A 27,400-nucleotide genomic window follows, 5' to 3' on the forward strand; every position below is an offset into this window, starting at 1 on the left:
CTTCATCAAAAATGCCTGCACAGCATTTTCCATGTATTCAAATGGACCTAGTATAACAGCGCAGTCAGTTCCAGGTTTTGCGTGCAGGAAAAAATGGTAGAACGTGCTGCATTATTTCTGCACAGAACTGTACTGGAACACATCAAAACACAGCAAAAAAAGCACAAGGAGTGTTGTGTGCACTCCAGAATGCATCCGGAGGCATTACAGGCATTACAGCACTATGTAGTTCCTCCCACAGTGCCAAGCATGTTTCACAAGCCACTTTTACTACAGATGCAACACCCATCAGAAAGTAGTGCTCTCTCTGCTTCTGCTCTCTCTATTTCTCACAAAATAATTAATTATTTACTAATTCAGTGCATTCTGGGCATTTGGGAGGGGCTCCTGAGGTTATCTTTTAAAAACGCTTCTAAACACAAACACGCATAAACGCAGCTAAACATGCATAAACGCAGTAGGTAAACGCGACTAAACTGACGTTTTTAACCTACGTTTTCTAGCAGTCAGTTTCCAGCGGTCAGAAAAGTTTTTGAAACGCCCTGTGTACATGAGCCCTTATGGTTGCATGATTTAAAAAGGTTTACATGTGGCCAAGGAATGACACCTTTTGTCTAATGGTTTTGCTGTAAAGTGTTATGTGAAGGATCAGTTAGATGTATACTTTATAACTAAAAAATTTTGCGCTCCCAATCTCTAACAAACTTCTAAATTAATGACTTCAAATTATATATCCATGAAAAACAAAAAATATACCATAAATAAATAAATGAATATCAAGTTAAATGTGATGTGAATCAAATAAAAATCAAATAAAAAAACAGTCCCATTAATCAAATAATAGTCCAAAAAAAGGGATTTGTGATGACGTGATCCAAACACACCAATTGTGACTTTTCGTGAAATCTTAAATCATTAAAGATGTGTGCTCACCTCCTTACAAGCCTAACAGATAGGCTTAATACACTTTTTGTTCACATACATGGAACCTGCTAGAATTTGCTGCAGCATGGAATGGATGTTGGATACCTCCTATGTACTCCACAATGCTTCTCTCCTTATACACTCTTTATCCCTGCAGGGATCTCTCCCTCCTTCAGCTGCTCAGGATCCCCTGCTCACTCCTCTTAGATGTTCCTCAGTGTCATGAAGCAAAAAAGAAATGTGGACATATGCTTTATCCTTATAAGACTTGCCTTTATTTAAATGCTCAATATACAGTCAGGTCCATAAATATTGGGACATCGACACAATTCTAACATTTTTGGCTCTATACACCACCACAATGGATTTGAAATGAAACGAACAAGATGTACTTTAACTGCAGACTGTCAGCTTTTATTTGAGGGTATTTACATCCAAATCAGGTGAACGGTGTAGGAATTACAACAGTTTGCATATGTGCCTCCCACTTGTTAAGGGACCAAAAGTAATGGGACAATTGGCTTCTCAGCTGTTCCATGGCCAGGTGTGTGTTATTCCCTCATTTTCCCAATTACAATGAGCAGATAAAAGGTCCAGAGTTAATTTCAAGTGTGCTATTTGCATTTGGAATCTGTTGCTGTCAACTCTCAAGATGAGATCCAAAGAGCTGTCACTATCAGTGAAGCAAGCCATCATTAGGCTGAAAAAAAACAAAAAAAAACCCATCAGAGAGATAACAAAAACAATAGGCGTGGCCAAAACAACTGTTTGGAACATTCTTAAAAAGAAGGAACGCACCGGTGAGCTCAGCAACACCAAAAGACCCGGAAGACCACGGAAAACAACTGTGGTGGATGACCGAATAATTCTTTCCCTAGTGAAGAAAACACCCTTCACAACAGTTGGCCAGATCAAGAACACTCTTCAGGAGGTAGGTGTATGTGTGTCAAAGTCAACAATCAAGAGAAGACTTCACCAGACTGAATACAGAGGGTTCACCACAAGATGTAAACCATTGGTGAGCCTCAAGAACAGGAAGGCCAGATCAGAGTTTGCCAAACGACATCTAAAAAAGCCTTCACAGTTCTGGAACAAGATCCTATGGACAGATGAGACCAAGATCAACTTGTACCAGAGTGATGGGAAGAGAAGAGTATGGAGAAGGAAAGGAACTGCTCATGATCCTAAGGATACCACCTCATCAGTGAAGCATGGTGGTGGTAGTGTCATGGTACGGGCATGTATGGCTGCCAATGGAACTGGTTCTCTTGTATTTATTGATGATGTGACTGCTGACAAAAGCAGCAGGATGAATTCTGAAGTGTTTGGGGCAATATTATCTGCTCATATTCAGCCAAATGCTTCAGAACTCATTGGACGCCACTTCACAGTGCAGATGGACAATGACCCAAAGTATACTGCAAAAGAAACCAAAGAGTTTTTTAAGGGAAAGAAGTGGAATGTTATGCAATGGCCAAGTCAATCACCTGACCTGAATCCGATTGAGCATGCATTTCACTTGCTGAAGACAAAACTGAAGGGAAAATGCCCCAAGAACAGGCAGGAACTGAAGACAGTTGCAGTAGAGGCCTGGCAGAGCATCTCCAGGGATGAAACCCAGCGTCTGGTGATGTCTATGCGTTCCAGACTTTAGGCTGTAATTGACTGCAAAGGATTTGCAACCAAGTATTAAACATTTTTTAATACTTTTTTTTTTTTTTTATTTGATTTTTATTTGAGTCTCATCACAGTTAACTTGATATTCATTTATTTATGTATGGTATATTGTTTGTTTTTCATGGATATATAAGTCATATTAAGTCATTAATTTATAAGTTTGTTAGAGATTGGGAGCGCAACATTTTTTAGTTATATGGTCTTTTTTACACAGTTTGAGTATGTGATAAATGTTAGCGATCCAGAGGAATATTTTAGTGGTTCGCAAGTTACGCACACATATTTTTTTTTTAGATGTATACTTGTTTGTTTTTCTCTGTGCAGTTCTGTAACAGAAGTAGATCCGGTGCCACAATCCTTGCTATAGCAATCTTAACTTTGGACAGAAATCCAAATCCTTTGACAGGTGAAACAGCTGTCATATACAGTATGTATTTGGCCAGTGTATTTAGCTGTTAACCTGGAGTTGAGCTTTAAAGCCTAACTTCGGGAAAAGGAAAAATGCTCCTTTGAAGTATGGCTGCCCCCACGCTGCAAATGTTAAATGCTTGCTTATGTCTAGGAGACCAGGAGCAGCAGCTTTACTGACCAGATCCTCTGCTTTCCTGGCAGCTGGCAATCTCCTCTACTCCCCTGTGCTCTGGCAGTGGACTGTCCCTCTGCTTGGGCAGTAGACTGTCCCTCTGTGTCCTTACATCCAGTGCAGGGCTGTGGGTTCTGCATTGGACTTGATGAAGTTAGAGGAACTTCCAGAGCATAGGGAATATGCATCCCCCCAGTCCTAAACAAGCATTTAATGCATTGCAGTGTGAGAGCATGGGAGTGTGCCCTGCACGCAGGACATCTCTCCTATCGAGGTACACGCTCACTAATTCCCCAGACCAGGCGGGGCTGTGTTCATGTGAACTCAACATTAAGGTGGCACCCTGCATTAGAAGTGAGCTGTACAGCTGGTGCCACTGTACTGTACCTTGAGGCCCCATAAAGTGAACACTCTGTCCCTGATACTGCACACTTTGCTCTTTGGAATTTAGCATTTAGAAGGAGACACAGTTGAACTTTCCAAAAGTCCAGCGCAATCTTCCTGTGTTCACGTCTTACTCCATCAACTCTTCCTGTACCTGCGGCTTGATCCCTGAGGTCTCCGCTATGTGGGTTCAGTTGCTGGGGCACCAACTGCTAGGGAGGAAAACAGCAAACTGGTCCTCTTGCTATACAGAGAACCTGTTACCCCTGCCGGTACTGTCCTGCTGCCAAGTCATTCCATTGTGTTTGTTGCCCCCCTTTTCACCTCCTTGTGTGTGTAACAGGCCCTATTCTTTTGAGTACAACATGTACCATTGTGCACCCCTTTGTAGTAACTTCATACCAGGCATAAAACGGTTCATAGCAACTTTACTGAAGTCTTGCAGTGTACAGACCATACTGCACATACTGTCTCACAGTAATGCAGGCCGCCCATGTCAGACCTTTCAGGAAAGCAGAGTCCATCCAGCACAAGTTCATTTCTGTTAGAATCCTTTCCAGGGGAATCCCAAAAGGTACCCCCCTCCAGTAGGGAGGCCATGCGCTCCAGCAGAACTACATGATGCAACAGTCCTTCGCCTCTGTATTCCCATGTGGAAGAGAGCTAGGCCCTGAGCCCTCCCGCTGTGTTTATGGGCCCACAGCAAAGGGCAGGGCCATGAACACCCGGGAAAAGGAGAGAACCATGCTAACCCTTGCCTAGCTCAGGGCAGCCTGTAACTCACTACATGCATAAACAACGGCCCCCCCCCATGTGAATGAGTATGCGATACATGGTACCACTACCCATTCACAAAAAAAAACTGTAGTGTGAAAAAAGACAGGAGACAGTCTTTGACAAGTCCTTTATTAAATGAAGAAAAATAAAAGAATGTCCCTCGAAGTAGATCCAATGTCAATCACGATGCCCACCGCCACCTGAAAAAAGGAAAAAAGGGCTCCACTCTCGATGCTGGCTCCCGCCATCTGACTGCTCCTCTGGTTTGATAGTTCTTAAATATGTAAGGGGCAGGGCCACCCAGTGACATTACACGTGTGACTCTGCCCCTTGTGACATCATCAACCAGGGCATGCTGGGTCAATGATGTCATACGGGGGTGGGGTCATATACGTGATGTCACCAGGTGGCCCCACTAAAGGGGACTTCCAGATTCCGATAAGCCCCCCCGCTCGCAGACCTCCACAACCACCAGCCATGGTTGTGGGGAAGAGGCCCTTGTCCTTAACAAAGAACCCCTCCCATGTTGAGGGCATGTGGCCTGGTATGGTTCAGGAGAGGGGGGGGGGCGCTTGCTCGTCCTCCTCCTTTCTTGGCCTGCTGGGCTACATGCTCGGATAAGGGTCTGGTGTGGATTTGGGGGGGACCCCATGCTATTTTTAAACAAAGTTTGGCTTGGGAGTTCCCCTCAAAATCCATACCAGACCTGAAGGGACCCCGCGGCGTTTTTTAATTGCCTGCAATTCTTTTTTTTACATTCAGCTGTCAGTGGGGAACCCCGCTGACAGCTGAAACATTGACGCATGGTTTTCACTACTAAAATACCGCATGACTTGATAAAATAACTCATGTGGTATTTTAGTAGTGTTTTTTAGTGAATTCAAACTTTTTTAAAAAAAAATGCTGTGCTGTATCCTACCGCTTAGTGGATTGTGCCCATTGTGTCTTGTTGGTTCTTTAGCCAGATAAAGCATGATGGTTCTAAGAGCACATACATTATTTACCTTTAATTGTAATTTTTTTCTTTTTAGGCAGACTGTGACATGAATCTTAAAGGTTTTCAATAGAGTACATTAACCTTAGTGTCATGCCGAATAAGAAAAAAAATCTTGAACAGAGTTAGTATGTCAAAAGATAAATCACACTCTGTTTATTCTGTGCTCTAATTGTACGTCCTCTTATTCTTGTCCTATAAAGCTCACTCTGAAGGCTAAAGCCTCTTTATAAAGGATGAGTATTCCTGAGCGTACCTTGCTTAGAACTCTTCTGGGGGAGTTTCATTCAAATAGAACAAGTTTATTGATTTTATGTTACTGGAATAAAAAAATGTTCGCCATAGAGTACACTGCAAATTTTACCTTTGTAGACCTATGCGCTATTCTTTTTTTCAAATCATTAAAAAAAAATATGTGATGCTAGCTAAACTCTTTATAAGTAATCTGCCACTTAGGCCCATTCATGCAAAAGTGGCAGGTTCTCTTGTTAGGGAATCTTCCCTACCTATTGCTCCTACTCATTGATGCTACCCCCCAGGACTCCCTAGGACAAAACAGACATTAATAGATAGAATGGTTGGCATTGATGGTGAGCCTGCTTAATGCTGCTCTGTTACACCCAATGTCTCATAGTTTTCTGCTAAAAACAGTTTCCTTCAAACCTGTATTTCATGCAGTGCCTTATGCCTCTAATTCATGCAGTTCCCCATGCCTCTTAAAACATGACTATTCTGCATGTAAAAAGGTCTCTTATGCTTTGCAACTACATTTAGTACCGGATTTCTTTCTACACAGTGCTTTGAAGTGACACTAAAGCTTTTTTTTTTTTTTTCTTCAATGACAAACATGTCTAGCTCTGTGCAGTGATTTTGCACAGAGCAGCCTCGAACCTCTCTTTTTCAGGTCTCCGCAGGTGCTTCTGGCTCCGCCGCCTCAAGCATTGTCCGCAGGGAAAGCCGCTCGCTCTGGGGGCACCGTTGCAGGCTCATAAGACACATAGAGCCATGGCTCCGCCCCGCCCCCTGCTCTTTAACTGGCTGTGATTGACAGCAGCGGGAGCCAATGGGCTCTCACTTCTGGCTCAGCTATTGAGGAGGAAGAGTCCGCAGACAGCAGAGGCTGTCGAGAATGTCGCTGGATCGGAGAGAGGATTGGGGGGGCTGAGTTGGGGGTCCTGAACACAGAAGGTTGTTTTACCTTCATGCATAGAATACATGAAGATAAAAAAAACCTTGAGCTTTTACAACCACTTTAAGCTAAGTATACACTGAGAGTTTTCTTTTTCGTTAAACCAGCAAGTTGAACGAAAAAAAAACCCTCACAGATCTCTCTCCCACTGTGCTTTAGTATTCTGACAGAGGGGACTCAACTCGCCAGAATACACAGATCAGCCCTGCAGCAATTGGCTGCAGTGGCTGATTGAATGCTGGCTCTCTAGCAGGACTGTTCAACAGAAGTTGATCGTTAGACCAGCTTCTGTTGAACGGAGAGGGAAACACACACATCAAAATTCTTCCAGTTCCTAGTTATCCTGGCCTGTGCCTAGTTACCTGGATATGTATATACCCTGCTTGATGTTTCTTTGCTACACACAGTCCTTCACTCCTCCCTTTTGCATGCAGTGCCTCATGCTTCTTTTCTACATGTAATGCCTCATAACTCAATTGCATACAGTGTCTTTTGCCAATCTGTTATGATGGTCATAGATGAAGTATTTTCTTGCCTGCAACCATGGGATGCAGGAAATAAAACTACTCAATTCCCTCATCAACACAATCAGTGTTGATGGGGGAATCCCTCCCATGGAGCTATTGTGTTCTCCCGGTGGGGGGGGAGCGGAGAACCATCTCTGCTGGCATTGCTGGCATCTCTGCTGGTAATTATTGCTAACGGCTATAGCTAGCATGCTTTAAATCATGCTGGTTGCTGGCTGGATCGACTTTGGTACAATCTGCTTGCCCATACATGGATCGAATCTCAGCCAGCCCCTGCTGAACCAGCTGAGATTCGATCCACCTATGGCCATCTTTAAACTTCCTACTGCTGTTTTTCCCTTAATAAATGACCATTCTGATATTGTCTTGCCCCTTAAAGCGGCTCTTCGCCAGCCAACCCCCCCCCCTTTTTTTTTCTACTTCTGCTTACCAGGTGGTCTGCTGTGCACATTTCAGATAATTACCCACCCAGAGGAATCAGCATTGTCCCACTGAGATCCTCATGTCTTCTGCCTCAGCTCGGTCCTGCGCCACCATGTTGCTTGTGATGTCATTGAGAGGTCCACTTGCTCTTCTGGGTTCAGTCGGCGCACCTACTGATGATGCGCAGAGCTAGGTACACCCCTGCCTCCTCTCTGAATGCCTCTTGAGATATGTGATGTCCATATCCCAGGAGGCACAGTGAGCACTGTACACGTCATTCGCCTAGTCGAATGATGTGCAAGATGTGCGAGGTTTACAAACAAAAAAGAAAAAAGGGTGAAGATGCACATTAAGATGCTCTCTTGAATCCGTATCTACTTTTCTACTTTTGTGCTTATAGTTCCTCTTCAACAATCTTATAAACTATGGATCACTTAATTGGGTTACCCCCAGAGGTGCTTACTCTCTAATAAACAGAAGCAAGACTCTATGGGGTTTATTTTCTAAAGCTGATAAGTGCAAAATCAGGCTCACGTCTGAATAGAAACCAGTAAGCTTCCAGGTTTTATTGCCAAAGCTTAATTGAACAAGCGGAGGTTAAAAGCTAATTGGTTTCTATGCAGAAGTGAGCCTGATTTTGCACTCTCCAGCTTTAGTAAATAAACCCCTATGTGTACAATATATCACCATGCACTTTTCTAACTCTTTTGTGTGTATGAATACCTAATATGTGTAGTGTAGTAGCCATTTATATACTGTAGGTACAGAACATGTATCCAATCTTTTATGTGGATATTTTATGCACTTTTTTTGTTAGTTTTTTTAAAAATACTTTTTGCTATTTAATTTACATTTTATTTTTTTCTGAACCTTAGTATTATCAAAAGGGGGCTTACATGGTGAGCCTTATTTTAATTTAAAGGTCTGGACTCATCATGCCTCTTTTACAGCCAGCCAATGCTGATTGTAGACACAAAGTCCTGGACTGCAGTCATTCTGGCATTTTTATGAGCTTAACTCTCATTTTTCTTGTGAAACATTTGCTCCCTTTTCCCCTGGAGTTTGATGCTTTTACTTGTGTGCTTCCACGGACCATTGGTGCTCCTTTCTATTACTGCTTTGTTAGCTTTTTACTAAACAAGAGATAACCAGAAAGGCAAAATGTGAATCTTGTTTGAAAACATTTATAACAATACCTATATGTATAGCTAGTGTACCAGTACTAATGCAGGACTGCAAAATATTTATTGGTTAAAAGGCAGCCCCAGGCTGAGTTACTTTTTTATTCATGCAGTTCTCCTTAAAAATGTATAATAATCACTTGGTTTGCTAGCCTGTAGGATCTTAGGTCTGGATTCTGTCATTTTTCCAGGAGAGAACGTGTGAGCATAGCCTTCTAAAAGGCGTTACAATGCTCTATATTTAGAATGAATGGAAAGAAATAATCTCTTTATTTATGTCAGTGGTGCATTAAAATGAGTCAGAATTATTAAACAAAAAAATGTCAGAAAGGACAAGTGCACATAATCTTGAGGCAGAAAGAGAGAGCAGAAATTATATATCCTGAGAGGATGGATAAAAATGAAACCTGACCTATTTTTGAAGGAGTGAGAAGAAGATAGGAGAAGGATGAATTTTACCTAAGCTGTGTCTGGAGGAGAAGCAAGAAAGATATGTGATTAGGATGAATAACACCTAACCCATATCTGGAGGAGAAGAGAGGAAATGTGATGAGGACAAATGACTCCTGATTCATATCTGGAGGAGAAGAGAGAAGGAGATGTGATGAGGAAAAATGACTCCTGACCGTTATCTGGAGAAGAAGAGAGAGGGGAATGTGAGGAGGACAAATGACTCCTGATCTACATCTGGAGGAGAAGAGAGAGGGAGATGTGAGGAGGACAATTAACACCTGACCATATCTGATGGAGAAGAGAGAAGATGTGATGCGGACAATTGACACCTGACCATATCTTGAGAAGAGAGGAGCTATGATGAGGAGAATTGACACATGACCATATCTGGAGGAGAGGAGAGAGGGAGATGTGATGAGGACAACTGACATATGACCATACCTTTAGGAGAGAGAGAAGAAGATGTGAGGAGGACAACTAGCACATGGCCATATGTGAAGGAGAAGAGAGAATGAGATGTGATGAGTACAAATGACACCTGACAATATCTGGGGGAGAAGAGAGAAGGGATGTGAAGAGGATGAGTAACACCCAACCCATGTCTGGAGGAGAAGTGAGAAGGAGATGTGAGCAAGACTAGTGACATCTTACCCATATTTCAGAAAGGAGTGAGGAGGACAAGTGACACCTTATCCATAAACAGAGGAGCTGTGAGGAGGACAAGTGACAACTGGCCCATTTCTGCAGTAGCAGTCAGGAGATGTGAGGAGGGTGAGTAACCCATATATGAAGGGGAAATTACCAATATTGATTCTATTGTGTGAATGAAGTCTACAATCAGTGTTCATGTTGCTTTAGGCAAGGACTCCACTCGCAAGAGAAATTGTGGAGAGAAGTGGATAAATTGGTAGGGACTAAAGCAAATTGTGTGACAAAGGCATGATAAAGCTGAAGATAACATAAAATGTACCAGTTAGGGAGAGAATATTTAGATCGTGGCACTCTGAAAGAAGGAAGTTTATTATCAATAAACAAATGTCCCAAAACCTTAAGGTTTGGTTCACACTGCTGCGACTTGGGACCTAACTTGTGAGACGCCAAGTTGCATGACATATGAAATCCTGTGTTAGTCAATGAAAGCTGTTTTAATTAGCACTTCTGAAACCGCTCTGACTTTAGAAAAGGTTCCTGTACTACTTCAAGGTGACATCTATCTGACTTGTGCCCATAGACTTTAAGTCATCTCCAAGTCGAATCTTCACTCCTCCACTCCTCCTACCACTCCATCCCCCACAGCCACTTCCTCCTAGATTGTAAGCTCGAAAGAGCAGGGCCCTTGAACCCCTCATGTATTGTTTTGTTACTGTATTGTTTCATGTACTGTCCCCCACTATAATGTACAGCGCTGAGCAAACCTTTTGGCGCTATATAAATACTGTATAATAATAATAATCTTCATCTATATTGATGATGTGATTTCGATCCGACACACCTTTTTTTTTTCCAATTGGAAAAGATCAACCAGGGCATGCTGGCTCTGTGATGTCTCAAGGTTACCCTGTGATGTCATCAGTTGGCCCCAACTCTTAGCTATTTAAGAACTGTTAGATGGCGGAGGTCTGTGATGGCAGGAGCCAGCATTGGGAGTGGAACTCTTGTTTTATTTTCTGTTGGAAAATAAACATGGGGGGACAGTTTTTTTTTAAATGAAGGATTTAATTTGTTTTATTCACTTTTTACACTTTTTTGGTGAATGAATAGGGGTACTTTGTATGGGGAGGGCTGAGATGTATGAGCCCCCATGTTAAAGGGGGGTTCCAGATTCTGATAAGTCACCCCCCCGCAGACCCCCACAACCAGTGTTGTGGGGAAGAGGCCCTTGTCTCCATCAATATGGGGATAAGGTGCTTTGGGGGGGCCCTTCTACCCTTAATTACCCCCCATGTTGAGAGCACGTGGCCTGGTCCATTTCAGGAGGGGCGCTAGCTCGTCCCCCTTCCTAACCTGCTGGGCTGCATGCTCAGATAAGGATCTGGTATTGATTTGGAGGGAGGACCTCAAGCCTTTTTTTTAATTTTGGCGTGGTATTCCCCTTAAAAGTCATACCAGACTGGATGGGGACCCCAATGCAGTTTTTTTATGTTTTATTTTAATTGTCGACATTCTTTTATTTACATTCAGATGTCATCAGAAAACCCACTGACAGCTGATGAGTCATAGGTTGTTAAGGACGCGGTGGCCTGCTTCCTGAGCCCGCTCCTTAGCAACCAGCTGTTCTTTACACAGAATTCGGATTGGTTGATCAATGTTTGACTGATTTGCATTGCATTTGTTCAGAAAATTAGGAGTTTGTTGTAATTCAATAAATGAAACAAAATCGAACAAAAAAAATTTATATTTTCCAATTAGTCAAAAAAAAATAGCAAAGTCACAAGGCAAAGTTGTGTATCATCAAGTCATACTCAAGTCGCCAGCTAATCAACAGAAAGTCAGTTGGCAAAGTCACACCATACGTAATGCAACTTTCAGGTCGCAGTAGTGTGAAACGAGCCTAACTCCCTTTGACACCCAAATGGCTGACTCCTGTAACTGAAACAGATGAGGAAGATTTGGATTATTCCCCAGAGGTACATATGGCGATCACTAACCTGAAACATCTGTAGGAAGTACACCACCCATATTCCAAGCTTTAATAGTTGCTCTCATGGTACAAATGAGGGAGTATGGGTTCCAAAAGCCTTTATAAACATTTTTTTTAATTTGAGGCATAACTGCACCTTGTTTTGTCTTGTTTTTTAATAAATAAAGGAAGCATAGTCAAAATATAGTGTAGAAACAAGGAACTGCCGCACATCAGAGAGATCACCGTCATCTGCGTTTATTGTAAAAAGACATCCATAGACATTAGGGTTGATTTACTAAAACTGGAGAGTGCAAAATCTGGTGCAACTGTGCATGGTAGCCAATCAGCTTCTAAATTCAGCTTGTTCAATTAAGCTTTGACAGAAAATAACACTCCAGTATTAGTAAATCAACAACTCCAATTTTAGTAAATCAACCCCATTGTGTTAACTGGGTTAGAACCTAACTCCATTGACTCCCAAGCCCTCTGTTCTTCCCATTTTTATCAAATAATATAGATACCTTTTTTCAAGCAATCTGCTGGCTGGTTAGGTGACGTTCCAAGGGGTATCTACAAAAAAAACAAAAACAAAACAGAAGCAGGGCTTTATAGCTGAGCAGACAGTATTTAAAGTCATATAAAGTCATGGTTAAACTATAGAGAAGACACAATATACTCCGAAAATAAGACACTGTCTTATATTTTTTTTGGCTCAAAAAAACACACTAGGTTTTATTTTCGGGGTAGGTCTTATTTTATAAATGTCCAGGTGTGGACAGGGGGTGCAGAGGTGAGCAGCAGGCAGTTGTGGATGAGGGTTACTATGGAGAGAGCCGGTTGATGACAGTTGTGAGCTGCAGTAAGGTGTTGCAGGGGTGACTTGACAGGTGAGTTTCAGACAGGGTGCAGATATGAGCCACAGACAGGGTGAAGGGGTGAGTTGCAGATGGGGAATGCAGAGGTGAGCTGTGGCCAGGGGGTGCAGTGCTGAGCTGTGACTGGGGGTGCAAAGGTGGATTGCAACTCAGCTCACCTTTGCACCCCCCCAGCCGCAGCTCACCTATGCACCCTGTCTGCAACTCACCTGACTCAATTTACCTCTGCAACACCTGAGTGCAGCTCACCTTTGCACATCCCCCCCCCTCCACTTCCCTCATATGGTTAGCTAGCTTTGCAAAACACAGCTGTCAGCAGCTGGCCCCTCTCTATAGTAACTCCCGTTTCGGGTCCTATCTTCTCACACAGTGCACCAAGCGCACTTACCGCTTCGCCTCTTCCCCACTGGTCGGTGATCACCCCCGGGGCATCGGCTTCCATGCATTAGGCTGCAGGGGGAGATTTCCCACCCCTAAACACACTGCATACTGCACCCGCAGATATCTGTTCCTTCCCTGTCCCACAGTGAGCACAGAGGTAGGGAGGTTCTGTGAGAGCGGATGGTGCTGTCACTTCAGCCTCGCTTCTGTGTTTATAAGAGACATAGATATGGGTGTGTGCAAAGCTGGTGGCGGAATGGCATTCCACCATGTTCCAGCTGAAAAAAAGCCCTGATCACAACTAGGTCTTATTTTCGGGGTAGGTCTTATTTTAGGGGAAACAGGGTAATTATTATTATTGTACAGGATTTATATGGCGCCAACAGTTTGCATAGTGCTTTACAATATAAGGGAGACAGTACAATTACAATACATTTCAGTACAGAAGGAATATGAGGGCCCTGCTTGTGGAGCTTACAATCTAAAGGAAGGGGGAGGTGATACAAAAGGTGAGAGCTGCGGGGGATTATCTGGTGGAGGTAATTTAAGTTCTTAGGTGGAGGTGGGGTAGGCTTCCCTGAATAAATGAGTTTTCAAAGATCGCCTAAAGGCAGACAGGGTGGGGGCTGACCGGACATACTGTGGTATTGAGTTCCAGAGAATGGGAGAGGCTCTGGAGAAGTCCTGGAGGCGAGCGTGGGAGAAGGTGATGAGGGAGCTAGAGAGGAAGATATCTTGGGAGGAGCAGAGCGGGTGATTTGGGTGATATCTGCGTATGAGGTCAGTGATGTAGCTAGGGGCAGTGTTGTGGATGGCTTTGTAAGCTGTGGTTAGTATTTTGAATTTTATACGTTGGGTTAGTGGAAGCCAGTGAAGTGATTGGCAGAGAGGGGCAGCAGTTGCTGATCGGTTGGTAAGGTGTACGAGTCTAGCAGCAGCATTCATAATAGACTGAAGGGGGGATAGCCTGTGTAACGGTAGACCAGTGAGGAGGGAGTTGCAGTAATCAAGGCGGGATATAACCAAGGCATGGATAAGTTGTTTTATGGTGTCATTGGTCAGGAAGGGGCGGATTTTGGAAATGTTCCGGAGGTTGAGACGGCAGGATTTAGCCAGTGATTGGATGTGGGGCCCAGTATGGCCAGTAGACCCCAGTGCTGCTGTTTTTTTATGCACAGAGGGTTAGTCCATGGCATTGAGGACTTATTATTGGTATTGGAGAAGTGTATATGCAAGCAAAGAATTTATGTTTATATTGGGCAGAGTTAATATTGGGGTTTGCAGTAACAAAATGGGTTAGTTTTGGGGTTAGAGAAAGGGTTGGTCTGGTTAGAGAAAGGACATTACATGCCAAGCTCTGCCTAAAAAAGCATCAACCCCAGGCTCCCAAAATGCATATTGGGGTTTGCAGTAACAGAATGGGTTAGATTTGGGGTTAGAGAAAGGGTTGGTCTGGTAAGAGAAAGGGCATTGCAGACCAATCTCTGCTTAAAAAAACATCAACCCCAGGCTCCCAAAATGCATTCTTTGCTACCTTAGGGGCTAGTTGCCAGACTGGAGCACTGTCAGGTTGGTGGTGGCATTGGGAGTGTATAATTGGCCTTACCAAACACCAACTTTCAGAAAGTCAACACTTGTTTAGGATTTGCAGGACGCTTAAGTTGCAGATTGTCAGGTGGGAGAAGCCTGCTATACACTTCACTGTTGTTTAATTCCTTTTTGCTCAGTACAGGGTTGATTAAAATCTCTGTACTATTTAATAAGCTTTAAATGAATAAGTATCCTAACCTGGAGAAGGAGAAAGCAGAACAGTTGTAGTGTGTGGGGGTTTATGGAAGAGCCCCACAGCAATGTCACAGACAGGATTATTGTTAATTATTAAAATCCAACTCCTTTATCAGTATCTGATTTTTCTTTTCTGCTTCCAGTGTTGGTGTCTGTGAAAACAAATGTCTGAACATTGTGCCAAACAAGTCAATGTAATTAATATTACTTTTTTTTCTGTGTAATGAAAGGGATTATTTTGGTTGGTTTAGACAGGCGTGCTTTAGATGAGATGCGTTTATCTATGATGTTGCTGTTCTAGTTTCTTTTTAATGGATACATACACTAAGTAGTGTTTGGCTGTTCTCTTTCAGCATGGACTATGAAGCTGCCCAGCTGGAAAATCAACATGTGCACAGCGTCTATGAGAGCACAGCTCCGTACTTCAATGAAGTGCAAAGTAAGGCTTGGCCGAAGGTTCGACAGTTTCTGCTGGATCAAAAGCCAGGCAGTCTCATTGTGGATATAGGTAAGGCTCACACTGCGATATTGATACAGCAGATTCAAGTTTTAAAATATAAGGAAGCTGTTTATCTTGCCAAAGGATTTGTATTTTTGTTCATGGGGTCCTGAGATTTATACAGCTCTGCCACACAAGAATGCAGCGTTGTCTGGGCAGGGTAAGAGAACTGATTTTTCTATGCTACAGTTAAAGTGACTCTAAACTCTGTTTTCTTTTTTAATTTTGTTAATCTTTTTAAGTATGTATTCTTAGCACAAAGTACTTTCTATTGCTCCTAGTCTTCTCCAAACCTCCAAATTCCTTTCTTTAGCTTTTGTGATCTGACGTCTTATTAGAGAGTGGCTACATTCATTCTCCATGGTCCCACCGTGTATGGAATGTGATTTGTAGTGTGTCACTACTAGAGCACACTGCACAGTTAGGCCCCATGTACACGGGACACTTCTGAACAATGGAAACTGCTGGAAAATGTAGGTTAAAAAACGTCAGTTTAGCCGCGTTTGCATAACGCGTTTATGTGCATTTTCGGTTTGAAGCATTTTTTAAAGATAAGCACAGGAGAACCTCCCAAATGCCCAGAATGCACTGAAAAGTGGTAAATTATTAACTATTTCAGACTGTTTCAGAGAAATACAGAGAGTAGAAGCAGAGAGAGCAGTATGTGTTGAGATTAGCTTAGGTGTGAGTTGCTCATTAAAATTTCTTTTGTTTCCAAGGGTGAGAAAGGTATCTGGAGGAGTGAGTCATTAAGGTCACCTGGCAGGGGGTCTCTATGAGGAATTTGAGGTGTGAATGGTCATGAACATATCTTTTGTTTCCAAGGGTGGGAGAAGAGTGTGTATTGGTCATTACAATGTGAGACAAACTTGGTAGGAACATCCTGTGTTCAGTGTTTTGTCCATCTGAGTACCTTGAAAATGCTTTGCATGCATTTTTAATGATGAAAAAAGGCTCTGGACAGCATCAGGAACTGGAAGAGTTAAAAAAAATTTTCAAACGCTTATAAATGCGATTTGCAGCGTTTAGCCGCGTTTGAAACGCTGATAAAATCTACTGCTGAACGCAAGTTTTCTGCGTTCAAAAAAACGAGTGTAAACTCAACTGCCTGTAAACGGCTGTAATCGATGATGTTTACATGGACACAGGAAAACATTAGGGAGAGTTCAGGGGCTGCTGAAAAAAATGCTGAACAGCTCCTAAACACGAGTTTATCAGCTGCAGTGTACATGAGCCCTTAGAAAACAAAAAAAAATAGAGGTATAGGAGCTCAGAGAAGATGTTGGTGATAGAAAAACACAGTAAGAATGTGGAAGTGTATGGATTATTTTTGGAAAATAAGGATATCATTTAGTGCCACTTTAGGTAACATTTTGGGCTTGTTCTCCGCAGTGGTCCATGGGGGATCGCTTTTTAGAGGGCTGTTGACAGGCAGTGGTGAAGTTAGATTTTGCTTTCTCATTGTCAATTTTAACCATAAAAAGGCTAACCCACCATACTGAAGCTGTGTGCATTGCTGAAAGGTGCTTGCGGCATGGTCCCATTAACTTTAATGGGTAGTGACCACTGAACAGGGGGTTTCATTTTTGCCATGGCAAATCTACAGCCCTGAGTGTCTTGTTTAGGGGAGTGGTAAAACTGCGTCTCCTCTGCCTGCTTTTACTGCACCCTGGCCACGTGTCTGAATGAGGACCTTACAGGTCCTGTCCTTCCTTCATCATGTGACTGGATGGTGGAAGTAGAAGTAGTAGACTGATAAGCTCATCTCTTTGTCACTCTGCTCTTTCCTTCTGTCAGCATGCGTCTTGTTAATACATGAGGACTGCTGCACAACTCATTGTTTCCTTGTGCTGCTTCTCCCTCTCCCAGGAGTTCTGTTGTACAGTGGAATGTAATAGGCTGATACCAGGTCAAACTGGAGCAGTTTAGTATCAGCAGCAGTGTGGTTTGGGCTGCAGTAATATGGGGCAGGGGGTGGTGTGATGCACATTGTACACAGCTCCCTTTCTTATGGGAACTTGAAGTGTACAAAGTGACACTTCATTCATGTCACCACACAGCAGCATGGTGCCATCCAGTGAGGTGTGATATTAAGCAGCATGTCTGCATATTAATACACCTCACTGGACAGTGCCTCTGGGTTACGTTGTAGTGACAACAAGACACATAGAAAACAATTGCATCCTAGGGATGACTGGCATTCTTCCAGTGTGGAACAATGCCAATCATTGCTCTAGTGTGACAATCCTAAAAGCAAACGCCAGACAAATTTGTGTTATATATTACTAAACAAATCATCTTTTCATTTTGGAACTGCAATACTTAAAGTGTTACTAAACCCACATCAGTAAAATCAGTCTGTATATGCAGTAAAGCATGCTTGTTATACTCACTGTGGAACCTAAGGGGTTGATCCTCCACATTGTGTAAAAATGCTGTTTGATCCTGACTTCTCTGTTCCTCCCCTTCTTCCAGTGTTCCCCTCTTATCTCCTGATAAGACATATGTGTGGAGTCACTCTGCACATGCTCAGTTTGGTGTGTATTGATAGAGAGGTTTTTCTTTTTCTTGGGAGAGTACATGTGATCAGCACAGGGCCAATCAACACTTTCCAGACAGAGGTCAGGGGCACTGCATTCTCCTACAGCAAAATGAAAACTCCTTTTACAAGCTTTAACATGGGCTCTGCTGGACACTGATAGAAGTCACAAGACTGGTCTAACTGCTGATGATAAAAAGGTTTTTAGCGGTTTATATTTACTAAAATAATTGCACTTCCATGTTCTGTGTATTGTGGGAGACCAGATATAGTGAATGCAGGGTCCTGGGTGTAGTAACACTTTAATTATGCATCACAGCTGGGCTCCTGGCCTCATGACTTTGTTCCAGTTTCTTTTTGGGAAAGAAGGCATGGATCTTACTGTGGGTGCGATAAGAACATCTGACCTAAATGTTCACATAACTTACCAGCTGGTGTTCTGAGGACACAGGATCACTGGCAAACAGGGGCATAGGACAAGGGATCTCAGGAACTTGGCTCAGGACTGGAAGTGCAGCAATAGCAGACATGACATCTAAGCCCATTATTGCCCCTCCCAATATAATGGAGAAAGTGAAACGGAGGTGCAATAACAAGAAGGTCGCACAGAGCAGAGCTGCTGATGACCAGTGCAGTGATGCTTTCCCATGCATTCCCTACATTTCGTTATGGTATCATTAAAGTGTTACTAAACCCAGGACCCTGCATTCACTATATCTGATCTCCCACAGTACACAGAACATGGAATGGAAATTATTTTAGTAAATATAAACTGCTAAATACCTTTTCTCATCAGCAGTTAGAGCAGTCTTGTGACTTCAGCAGAGCACTGGTCAAAGCTTGTAGGAGGAGTTTTCTCTAGGAGGATGGAAATCCCCTGACCTCTGTCTGGACAGTGCTGATTGACCCTGTGCTGATCACATGCACTCTCCCAAGCAAAAAAACCCCTCCAGCAATACACACTAAACTGAGCATGTGCAGAAGGGCACGGTTCAGTCTGTCTTATCAGCCTGGGCATTTGAACAAGAGGAGGGACAGAGAAGAAAAGATCAAATGGCCTTTTTACACAATGCAGAGGATTAACCTCTTAGGTTCCACATTGAGTATAACAAGCATGCTGTACTGCATATACAGACTGATTTTACTGTTGTGGGTTTAGTAACACTTTAACTGTGATGTCACATGACAAAGTTGTTGCAATCTCTTTTTTCCAGGTGTGCTTTGATTTATTGTTAACAAAGGGTAGTAAGAAGGGGTACAGAAAGTGGAAGGGTGTAATGCAGGCCATACATTGGTTGAATTCCAAACAAATTTTCTTTAGAAAATCTGGAAATTTTGTGTGTTTTGTAACCCGATGATGCCACTGTTGATTTCGAAATTCGACCAACCAAGCCTTCAATTTCACCTCATGTTGCTACAGAAAAGAATTTTCATGACAAGGAATTTTCTTTTTTTTCCAGGTCACAGCTCATGCTCATTTCTTTTTCAATTATATTTCTCGCACGATTCTCCCATCATTGATTAGAAATTTGTTTGTTTTTCCAACATGCCCGATCCCTCAGATTCACTGGTCACACGAAAATCAGTCGTTTCTGTGGCCCACTCATGGTGTGAAATTCGAATGAAAATTCTTAGAAAAGATTTCGACCCATGTATGGCCGGCTTAAGTCCAGAGTTTGGAAGTAAAAATATATATATAAAAAAAAACTTCAGGTCTCCCACAGTAACTCATAGACACAAACCCAAACACCAGTAATGTAAAGAAATATCTTTATTCCCATGACAAAACCCTACCCCACAGTTAAAAACAATAAAAATTAAATTAACCACATCACTAGGAACTGATGAGTAGAACTGCAAACTCTGCAATAATCAAAGACTATCAATAAACACTGTGTTTCAGTTGAAATACTGTAATCCATAGGCATAAACATGATCGTCCTTACTGGAATTTTTGCCTCTCAGTGAATGGACAGGCCGGACATGGCGTTGGATGGGGTGAAGTATAACCAACTGGCTCTGGCTATATGGCTTTAACTTGGTGTTGAATACTTTCCTGTTACAAGTCTGATAAATAACAACGCGTGTATACCTGGATATCTCCTAGATATATGACCTGCATATTATTTCATTATTGAGTTAGCAGGGCACCACCAATACTGCTGTAACAAGCTGACTGTTTCCTATTATCATACAGCTTCAATCACACAGTTCTAACCCTCTGGGGAGGTCCATTATGTATTCACAGCATATGGAGCGATACCTCAGTGTGATGTCTCCTATTGAATGCCCTATTTAGAGTGTGCTTTTATGAGCACATTTTTCAGCAATTCCTGCACATGTTTATGTGCAAGTGGTTTATCCATCTTGGATCTGTTCTATAAGATCTAAAGGCCAAGTGTACCATTTGTAGGAACCTATTTAAATGATAAACTCCCATGGCTTTAAGTAGCATCTCTATGCTGATGACACATAAATCTATCTTTCTACTCCTCACCTCACCCCTTCAGTCTCCTCTCACATTACTAACCTACTAAGTGACATATTGGCATGGATGTCACTCCACTTCCTCAAACTCAATCTTTCCAAAACTGAGCTCCTAGTATTCCCTCCAGCCCGTACCCCCTCCCCTGACTTCTCCATCAAGATCAATAACACAACCATCAGTCCCTCCCCTCATGCCAGGGTACTAGGTGTAGTCCTAGACTCCCATCTGTCTTTTCAGCCCCAAATCCAATCACTGTAAAAAATCTTGTAGACTTCACCTCCGTAACATCTCCAAGATACGACCGTTCTTAACCTCGTAAACTACTAAGCAACTTATTCCCTCCCTGGTTATCTCTCGCCTTGTCTGTTGTAACTCCCTCCTCAATGGCCTACTTCATCGCAGGCTATTCCTTCAGTCCATCATGAATGCTGCTGCCAGACTCATCCACCTTACTAACAGTTCCATATCTGCCATCCCTCTCTGCCAATCCCTCAACTGGCTTCCCATTGCCCAGAGCATTAAAATTTAAATAATTAACAATAACATATAAAACCATTTATAACTCTGCCCCCAATTACATCACCAATCTTGTCTCCAAATATCACCCAAACTGTCCTCTCCACTCCTTTCATGACCTCCTGCTCTCTAGCTCCCTTACCTCCTCCTCCTATGCTCATCTCCAGGACTTCTCCAGAGCCTCCCCCATCCTCTGGAACTCTCTACCCCAATTTATCAGACTATCGCCTACTCTGCCCACTTTTAGGCGATCTCTGAAAAGCTATCTCTTCAGGGAAGCCTATCCTGCCCTCAGTTAATAACGGAATCTTCTATTCCTCCTAACAGTCCATCCCCCACAGTTATTACCTTGTGTTCCACCAGCCCCTCTGTCTAAGATTGTAAGCTCCAAGGAGCAGGGCCCTCCTAACCCTCTTGTATTGAACTGTATTGTTGCTGTATTGTCTCCCAGTATATTGTAAAGCGCTGAGCAAACTGTTGGTGCTATATAAATCCTGTATAATAATAATAATAAATGATCATCTGTTTGATTCATTGTTGATGTCTAGCTTATTTCCACCCCAGGACTTCATCACATGCAATATTTAGTGATGCTCTGTACTCAGCATTTTTTAGGCCATTGGTTCCTTTGAGGTTGTCCTCAGATTAACATTTAAACAGGATCAATATATTGTCTTATTGTAATCCTATATTAGTATTTCTTAGCATTCTACTTGGAGACGAACGTATGGGTAGTCCAATTTTTTTATTTTTTGTGCTCATTGTAACTTGATATAATGAGTATGTTGATGGATTACAGCAATGTGATTAATTGGTTGATTTGTTTGGTAGTTTTCTTTTAATTATAATTTTTTTTTTGTTTTTTTGCTGAGTTTGCAGTTCTGCTCATCAGTTCCTCCCATGGTCTGTGGTACTATCATTTTAATTGTTTGTAATTGTGGGTTTGGTTTTGGGGTACAGTCATGGGGATAAAGATATATTTTGTAGATTTTTTGGTTTTGTGTTTATGAAATACTGTGGTAAACCTGAAGCACTTTCTATATATTGTTACTTCCATTACTGTACTGGAATCACAGTGGTATCCTTTTCTTTTTTCTTGTTTTTGTTTGGGGGGATTTTACAGGGGACTTTTTTTTTTTTGTGGTTGGGACTGATTTCCTCTGTGGAGATGTTTGTCTCCCATAATCCAAAGTTTGCACAGGGGCCCCTAACGCATTACAGCTACACCTGAAAAAGGTACAACAAAATTCCTTTATACTCCTAAGAGATGGTGCCTTAAGAACAACACATATAACACTTCACAATTTAAATAGATACATAAAATAAATATTAACATACTAAAACAACAAATTTACCAGTCTCCGTATAACATATTCGCATACAAGCTATTAAAGGATAAGTTCATGTTACATGTTACACCCATACTCAGGGTGTAACACGCAACATGTTACAAATGGACTGCCCCCCCCCCCCAATTCCCCATTGTGACAGGTAGCGTGGGATCTTCTCCTCCCGCTAGCTGTCACAATTTAAAAAATATGGAGCCACGCATGGCCGCGTCACTCATTCACAGTGTTCTGTGAATGAGAAAACTACAAGTCCCAGCAGACTTTGTGGTTGTTTGCTTGCAGTACTTAAAAAACTACCACAGTGCTCTGAGCGCCGTGGTAATTCATTGAGTCTTCCTGTCAGTAAGTATCAGCTTCCCTATTAGAGGTGCGAAGAAGTAGACACACTGACAGGTCTGCAGGAGACCTGCATGGCATCAGCGACCTGCTGATGGCTGGTGCAATGCTTTGCAGGCTGACAAAAAAATAATAATAATAATGCAAATTTTTGAAAATAAATTGCATTTATTATATTTGGAAGGTGAACTTATCCTTTAACTCTCTATTTCCAACCTTAGCTATAGCAAATCCCAAATCTCCTGCAAATGAAGGGGAAAACAACTCAAGTTTTACTATTATTCAATAGATTTATAGCCATTGGTATAAAGCTAAACCTAAATCTAATTGTTTCTATTTTAATATTTTTATACTGCTTTCTTGAAGGCATGGAATCCATGAAAATGGTTCTACACAGGCAACGGATGTTGGAAATATCATCCAATGAAGGCAGCTGACAGACAATAATTTTTTGTGTGAAATTTCCAAAGAACTCTTTTGTCTTCTGCCGAACAACCAGCATGCAAAGCCTACAAATCTCTAATTCCTGCTTTGTTTCTGTGCCCCTACTTCCCATTAGAGTGACTATGTTCGTTCTCCATGGTTCCACTGTTTATAGTAATGTATCCACCCATCTCTTTCTCTAAGGACTTTAGACTATGGGATTTGTCGTGTGCATAAGACAGTACACATGACTGCAACTAATGTGCACTGCTTGTTCGAACAAATCGAAGTGGGGGGAAAAGGTAAGGTTCGGGAGGCAGAAAAACAATTTTATGTAAAATAGATTACAAGGCCATTAAACTCTGGATGTTTATGGATTATTTTTGGAGAATAAGGATCATTTAGTGTCACTTTAATAAAACCAACTATGGTAGTTTCTTCTGCAAATTTGATAATAGCATTTGTCGAATGATTTGTGGTACAGTCATTGGTGTTAAAGGCATAAGATAGTGGACTCAATACACAACCCTATGGAGAGCCAGTATCAAGCATAAGGGTAGAGGGGGAATGAGGGCCCACTGCTTGGAAATCTTAATCCAAGCAGACATGGACAAGAGCAGATACAAGAGGGGTACAGGGTGATGCAGAGATGTGAACATTGGTGAAAGAGGTGTATGGGGGAAGTGCAAAGGTGAGCATTGTTGAAAGAGGGGTACAGAGGATGGTGCAAAGGTGAGCTTTGGTGAAAGATAGGTGCAGAGGTGTGCAACCATTTGCTCCTGCTACTGTCAATCACAGCCAGTGAGGAGGGAGCAGGGGGGCTAGGCTGAGCCAAGCTCTGTGTGTCAATGGACACACAAAGCTGGACTCAGGAGCGAGGAGCGAGCATGTACGAGTGCCCCCATAGCCAGCGGCAGCCTACAGGGGGGTGGAGCCAGAAGCGTTGGCAGGGGGACCTTGGAAGCGGAGTATCAGTGCAAAGCCAGTACACAGAGCAGGTAAGTATAACATGTTTGTTATTTTAACAACAAAAACATACCATTTAGTATCACTGTAAATGTTTTGTTTATTTACTACTAATCTTTTTTTTTTTTAGAAATTAGTGCACAGTTATATATGAAATATATTTTATTTATTTTCATCCATAGCAGTCATGTGCTTTGTGTATATATTTATTTCTGTACTCTGTTGCACCACCTCAGTTTGTACACTGTGCTTCTACACTGCCTCATTCTTTTGTATGCAAGTCATCTCAGACTTTCTTTAACCATTTAAAGCGTGCCCAATGGTCAGTACAATACAAACCTCCCCCTCTTTTTCTCTTTTTTATAATCTTGAACACAGGCCCATAAACATTCAGAAAACCCCCTTGTTCTAAAGGGAATTCATGCTGGAAAAAGGTGTAAATATCTATGACCTGACTTTCCCAAATGTGAAAAAGGCACAGCTCCTTATGCTGACCTAACATCTGAACATGATCCAGTATAGATTTCCCCTGGTTGAACACCTCACAAATTGATCAAATTTAGGCAATGCCGTCTTTAAAGAGTAACTTCACTTTTCTTGAGGAAAAAACAATCCCTTCTGGGTGATCCGTGTACTTTGCAGGGAGTTTAACAAACTTTGCTGCAAATTCTGACCTTGTTCTGCTCTGAAGAAATAGCTCTTTTACAATGCATTATGCAGATGTAATCTGAATGGAAGGATCTGGTTCATTATAATTACCTGGTGCACTCTGTGTTCTACTGAGAAAAGCTGCAGTGTCTGCATCCCTTGGAAAGGTAGTTTTTAACCGTTTGCCTGCCGCCCTAAAGCAGAAATACAACTACAGGGTGGCAGAGCTGCACAAAATCATGTGTGTGTGTATGTATATATATATATATATATATATATATATATATATGCGTGCATGCGTGTGCCGCTCTACCCGCGCCGCCATTAGGATGTCAACCACCGGGTCCCGGCCAGCAATCATCGGGGAAAGCTGACAAGGGAGAGTCTTGTGTGTAAACAACACAGGTCTCTCTCCTGTCAGCATAGACATGCTGCTTTATATTTCTCTGCATACAGAGCAGCATGTCTCCCTAGTAAAAGACACACAGCACACAAGTAACCCTTTGCTCTCCCCAGATGTTAGCCCCTTTCTGCCCAGTGCTATTAGTACAGTGTCAGTGTTTATTAGCACTGATCACTGTATTAGTGTCACTGAGGATGTCAGTAGCAGTTAGTCAGTTCCTACCCAGTGTCAGAATGCCTGCCACAGTTCTGTAGTCCTTCTATAATTCATTGATTACTAATAAATAAAAATTTCAGTATACCGTATATACCGCCATTTGTAGACTCTATAACTTTCACGTAAACCAATTAATTTACAAGTATTGGTATTTTTTTAGCAGACATTTAGCAGAATACATTTTGGCCTGCATTTATGTTGAAATTTGCTTTTTTACATTTTTTTCTATTGGATATGTTTTATAGCAAAAAGTAAAAAATATTGTTTTTTTTTTTTTCAAAATTGTTGGCCTTGTTTAGTTTATAGTGCAAAAAATAAAAAACACAGAGGTGATCAAATACCACAGAAAGAAAGCTCTATTTGTGGGAAAAAAATGTCATAAATGTAATTTATGTACAGTGTCTCATGACCGTGCAATTCTCAGTTAAAGTAACGCAGCGCCATATGGCTTGGTTAGGAAGGGAGGTAAATCCTCTGGAGGGCAAGTAACATTATATTACAATATGGCTTGTACCACAAATGTATATGTGCTGTATTATTTTTTTTTTTAGCTTCTTTATTTTTTCTATGAAAGTATTACCCTTTAAATTTGTCTGATTAAAATCCCCAGCATTAATTAAAACTCAGTCAGGATAATCCTATTGTTGTTTGTTTATGGTGTTGCATAAGCGGTCAACAGCTGCGCCAATTTTTGCGTTTGGTGTGTAGTTATAGCTGAAGCAATTACTACTGTCAACCCTCATAGCATATAAAATGGTCTACACTATAATGGTCTACCGATAGAAATTCAAGATCAGCAAAACTATTTTTTTTATTTTACTGTCCTACACCAGTTGTTTAATATACAAATACAAAGACCCCCCCCCCCCACAACCACTCTTACCAGAGTCTTTGTTTCTATCCTGTGATTGATGATGACATTTCTGGTAATGTAACTTCCTATTGCCGGTTGCCTTTTCCCCACATTGTATCAACTTTTTTTTACTCCACAGTAAACTTGCACTATAGTACTGTTGAAGGTTCTCATGTTCCCCAGAGCCAGAAAAAGTCAAGAAGTATGCCAGGCTGACACGCATTCAACTGCTGGGATATGTGGACAACAGTTCAACAACAGAAGAAAAAACACTTTTTTTTTTTTTTACAAATTTCTTTTTATTGAAAGTTTTTAAAGTGCATGTGCAAAGCATAGTCAAACAAACCAGACCAGTAGAAAAAAATTGTCACCTTGTCACCTATATAAAGAGCAAAGGGTCTGGAGGAGAAAAGCATCCAATTTCAATGGAACATATACATTACAAAGCACAACTGTAAGAACATATAGTGCAAAAGGGTTAATCAGAGACAGTATAGGCAGAGTTAATCCAACCACCCCAAACTTTATCAAACTTGGGAGGTACACCTCTATTAGAGTATGTGACTTTGTAAAAGAGAAGATCTCTATTCACCAAGGCCTTCCAAGTTGCGAGAGTAGGCATCAAGGCCTTCTTACAGGCCATAATAAGGAGTTTCCTAGCATAGTAGAGCAACAGCATAAGCAAAGTACAAATGATTATAACAGATGCCATAGTGTCTAACAAATTTAACAGACATATCCTGATGGTGAGAGGAAAAGAAACCGTAGCACTTAAGTTGTATACAAGCAAGTACATCTAACCAATACTGTTGAGCTGGCAGTCCCAGAAAATGTGAATGAGATTAGCAGTGGCATGATAACAGCACCAACAGGAGGAAGATTGATGACTTTAAATTCCGTGGTCAGATAGACTTTGTACAGAAATGTATAATGGATCATTGGTCTCTAGCTGATACTAATCCCATAAAGGGGGCTTCCCAAAGTTTATCCCAATCATCAGCATATAATTGAGGGACACGAGCCACCCATGCTGCTCAGTGCTGCCCATACCTGCAGTTGTCTACCCATTTCCAGGAATAAATGTTTATACATAGTAGACATGGCTTAGTAAGGTCATCATTCCTCAACATTTTTTCATGGCTGGTTGGCTGATAGGAGACCAAAATTTCACCTGAACTGCAGATAACAAAAGAAGTGAGAGTTAGGCAGCTGGTATAAGGATTTCAACTCATCAAAAAACATAAATGCACCATTGCGCACAACATCTTGCAGCTTCTTAATACCAAACCTGGTCCATAAGATGGATAATTAAAAAAATGGGGCAAGCTAGGGTTCTTCTTCAGTGGAGAGTGTGGAGAAAATGAGTGGGAGACATCCATTTCCATCCC

The 27,400-nt window shown here is 41.8% G+C and overlaps 1 protein-coding gene across 1 annotated transcript in view; it reads left to right on the plus strand.

The window, feature by feature from the left end:
• The window catches only part of TRMT9B (tRNA methyltransferase 9B (putative)), a 77,499-nt gene that overhangs the window by 32,857 nt on the left and 17,242 nt on the right, over positions 1–27,400 (plus strand). Inside the window, exon 2 of the mRNA XM_089669290.1 lies at positions 15,130–15,284. Within this exon, the coding sequence (XP_089525416.1) occupies positions 15,131–15,284 (154 nt within the window). The 5' untranslated portion in view covers position 15,130. The remainder of the gene's footprint in view (positions 1–15,129; positions 15,285–27,400) is intronic.

The sequence above is a fragment of the Staurois parvus genome, unplaced genomic scaffold (assembly GCF_062004578.1).
Source record: "Staurois parvus isolate SC_StPar_1 unplaced genomic scaffold, SC_StPar_1.0 ptg000071l, whole genome shotgun sequence".
Taxonomy (NCBI): domain Eukaryota; kingdom Metazoa; phylum Chordata; class Amphibia; order Anura; family Ranidae; genus Staurois; species Staurois parvus.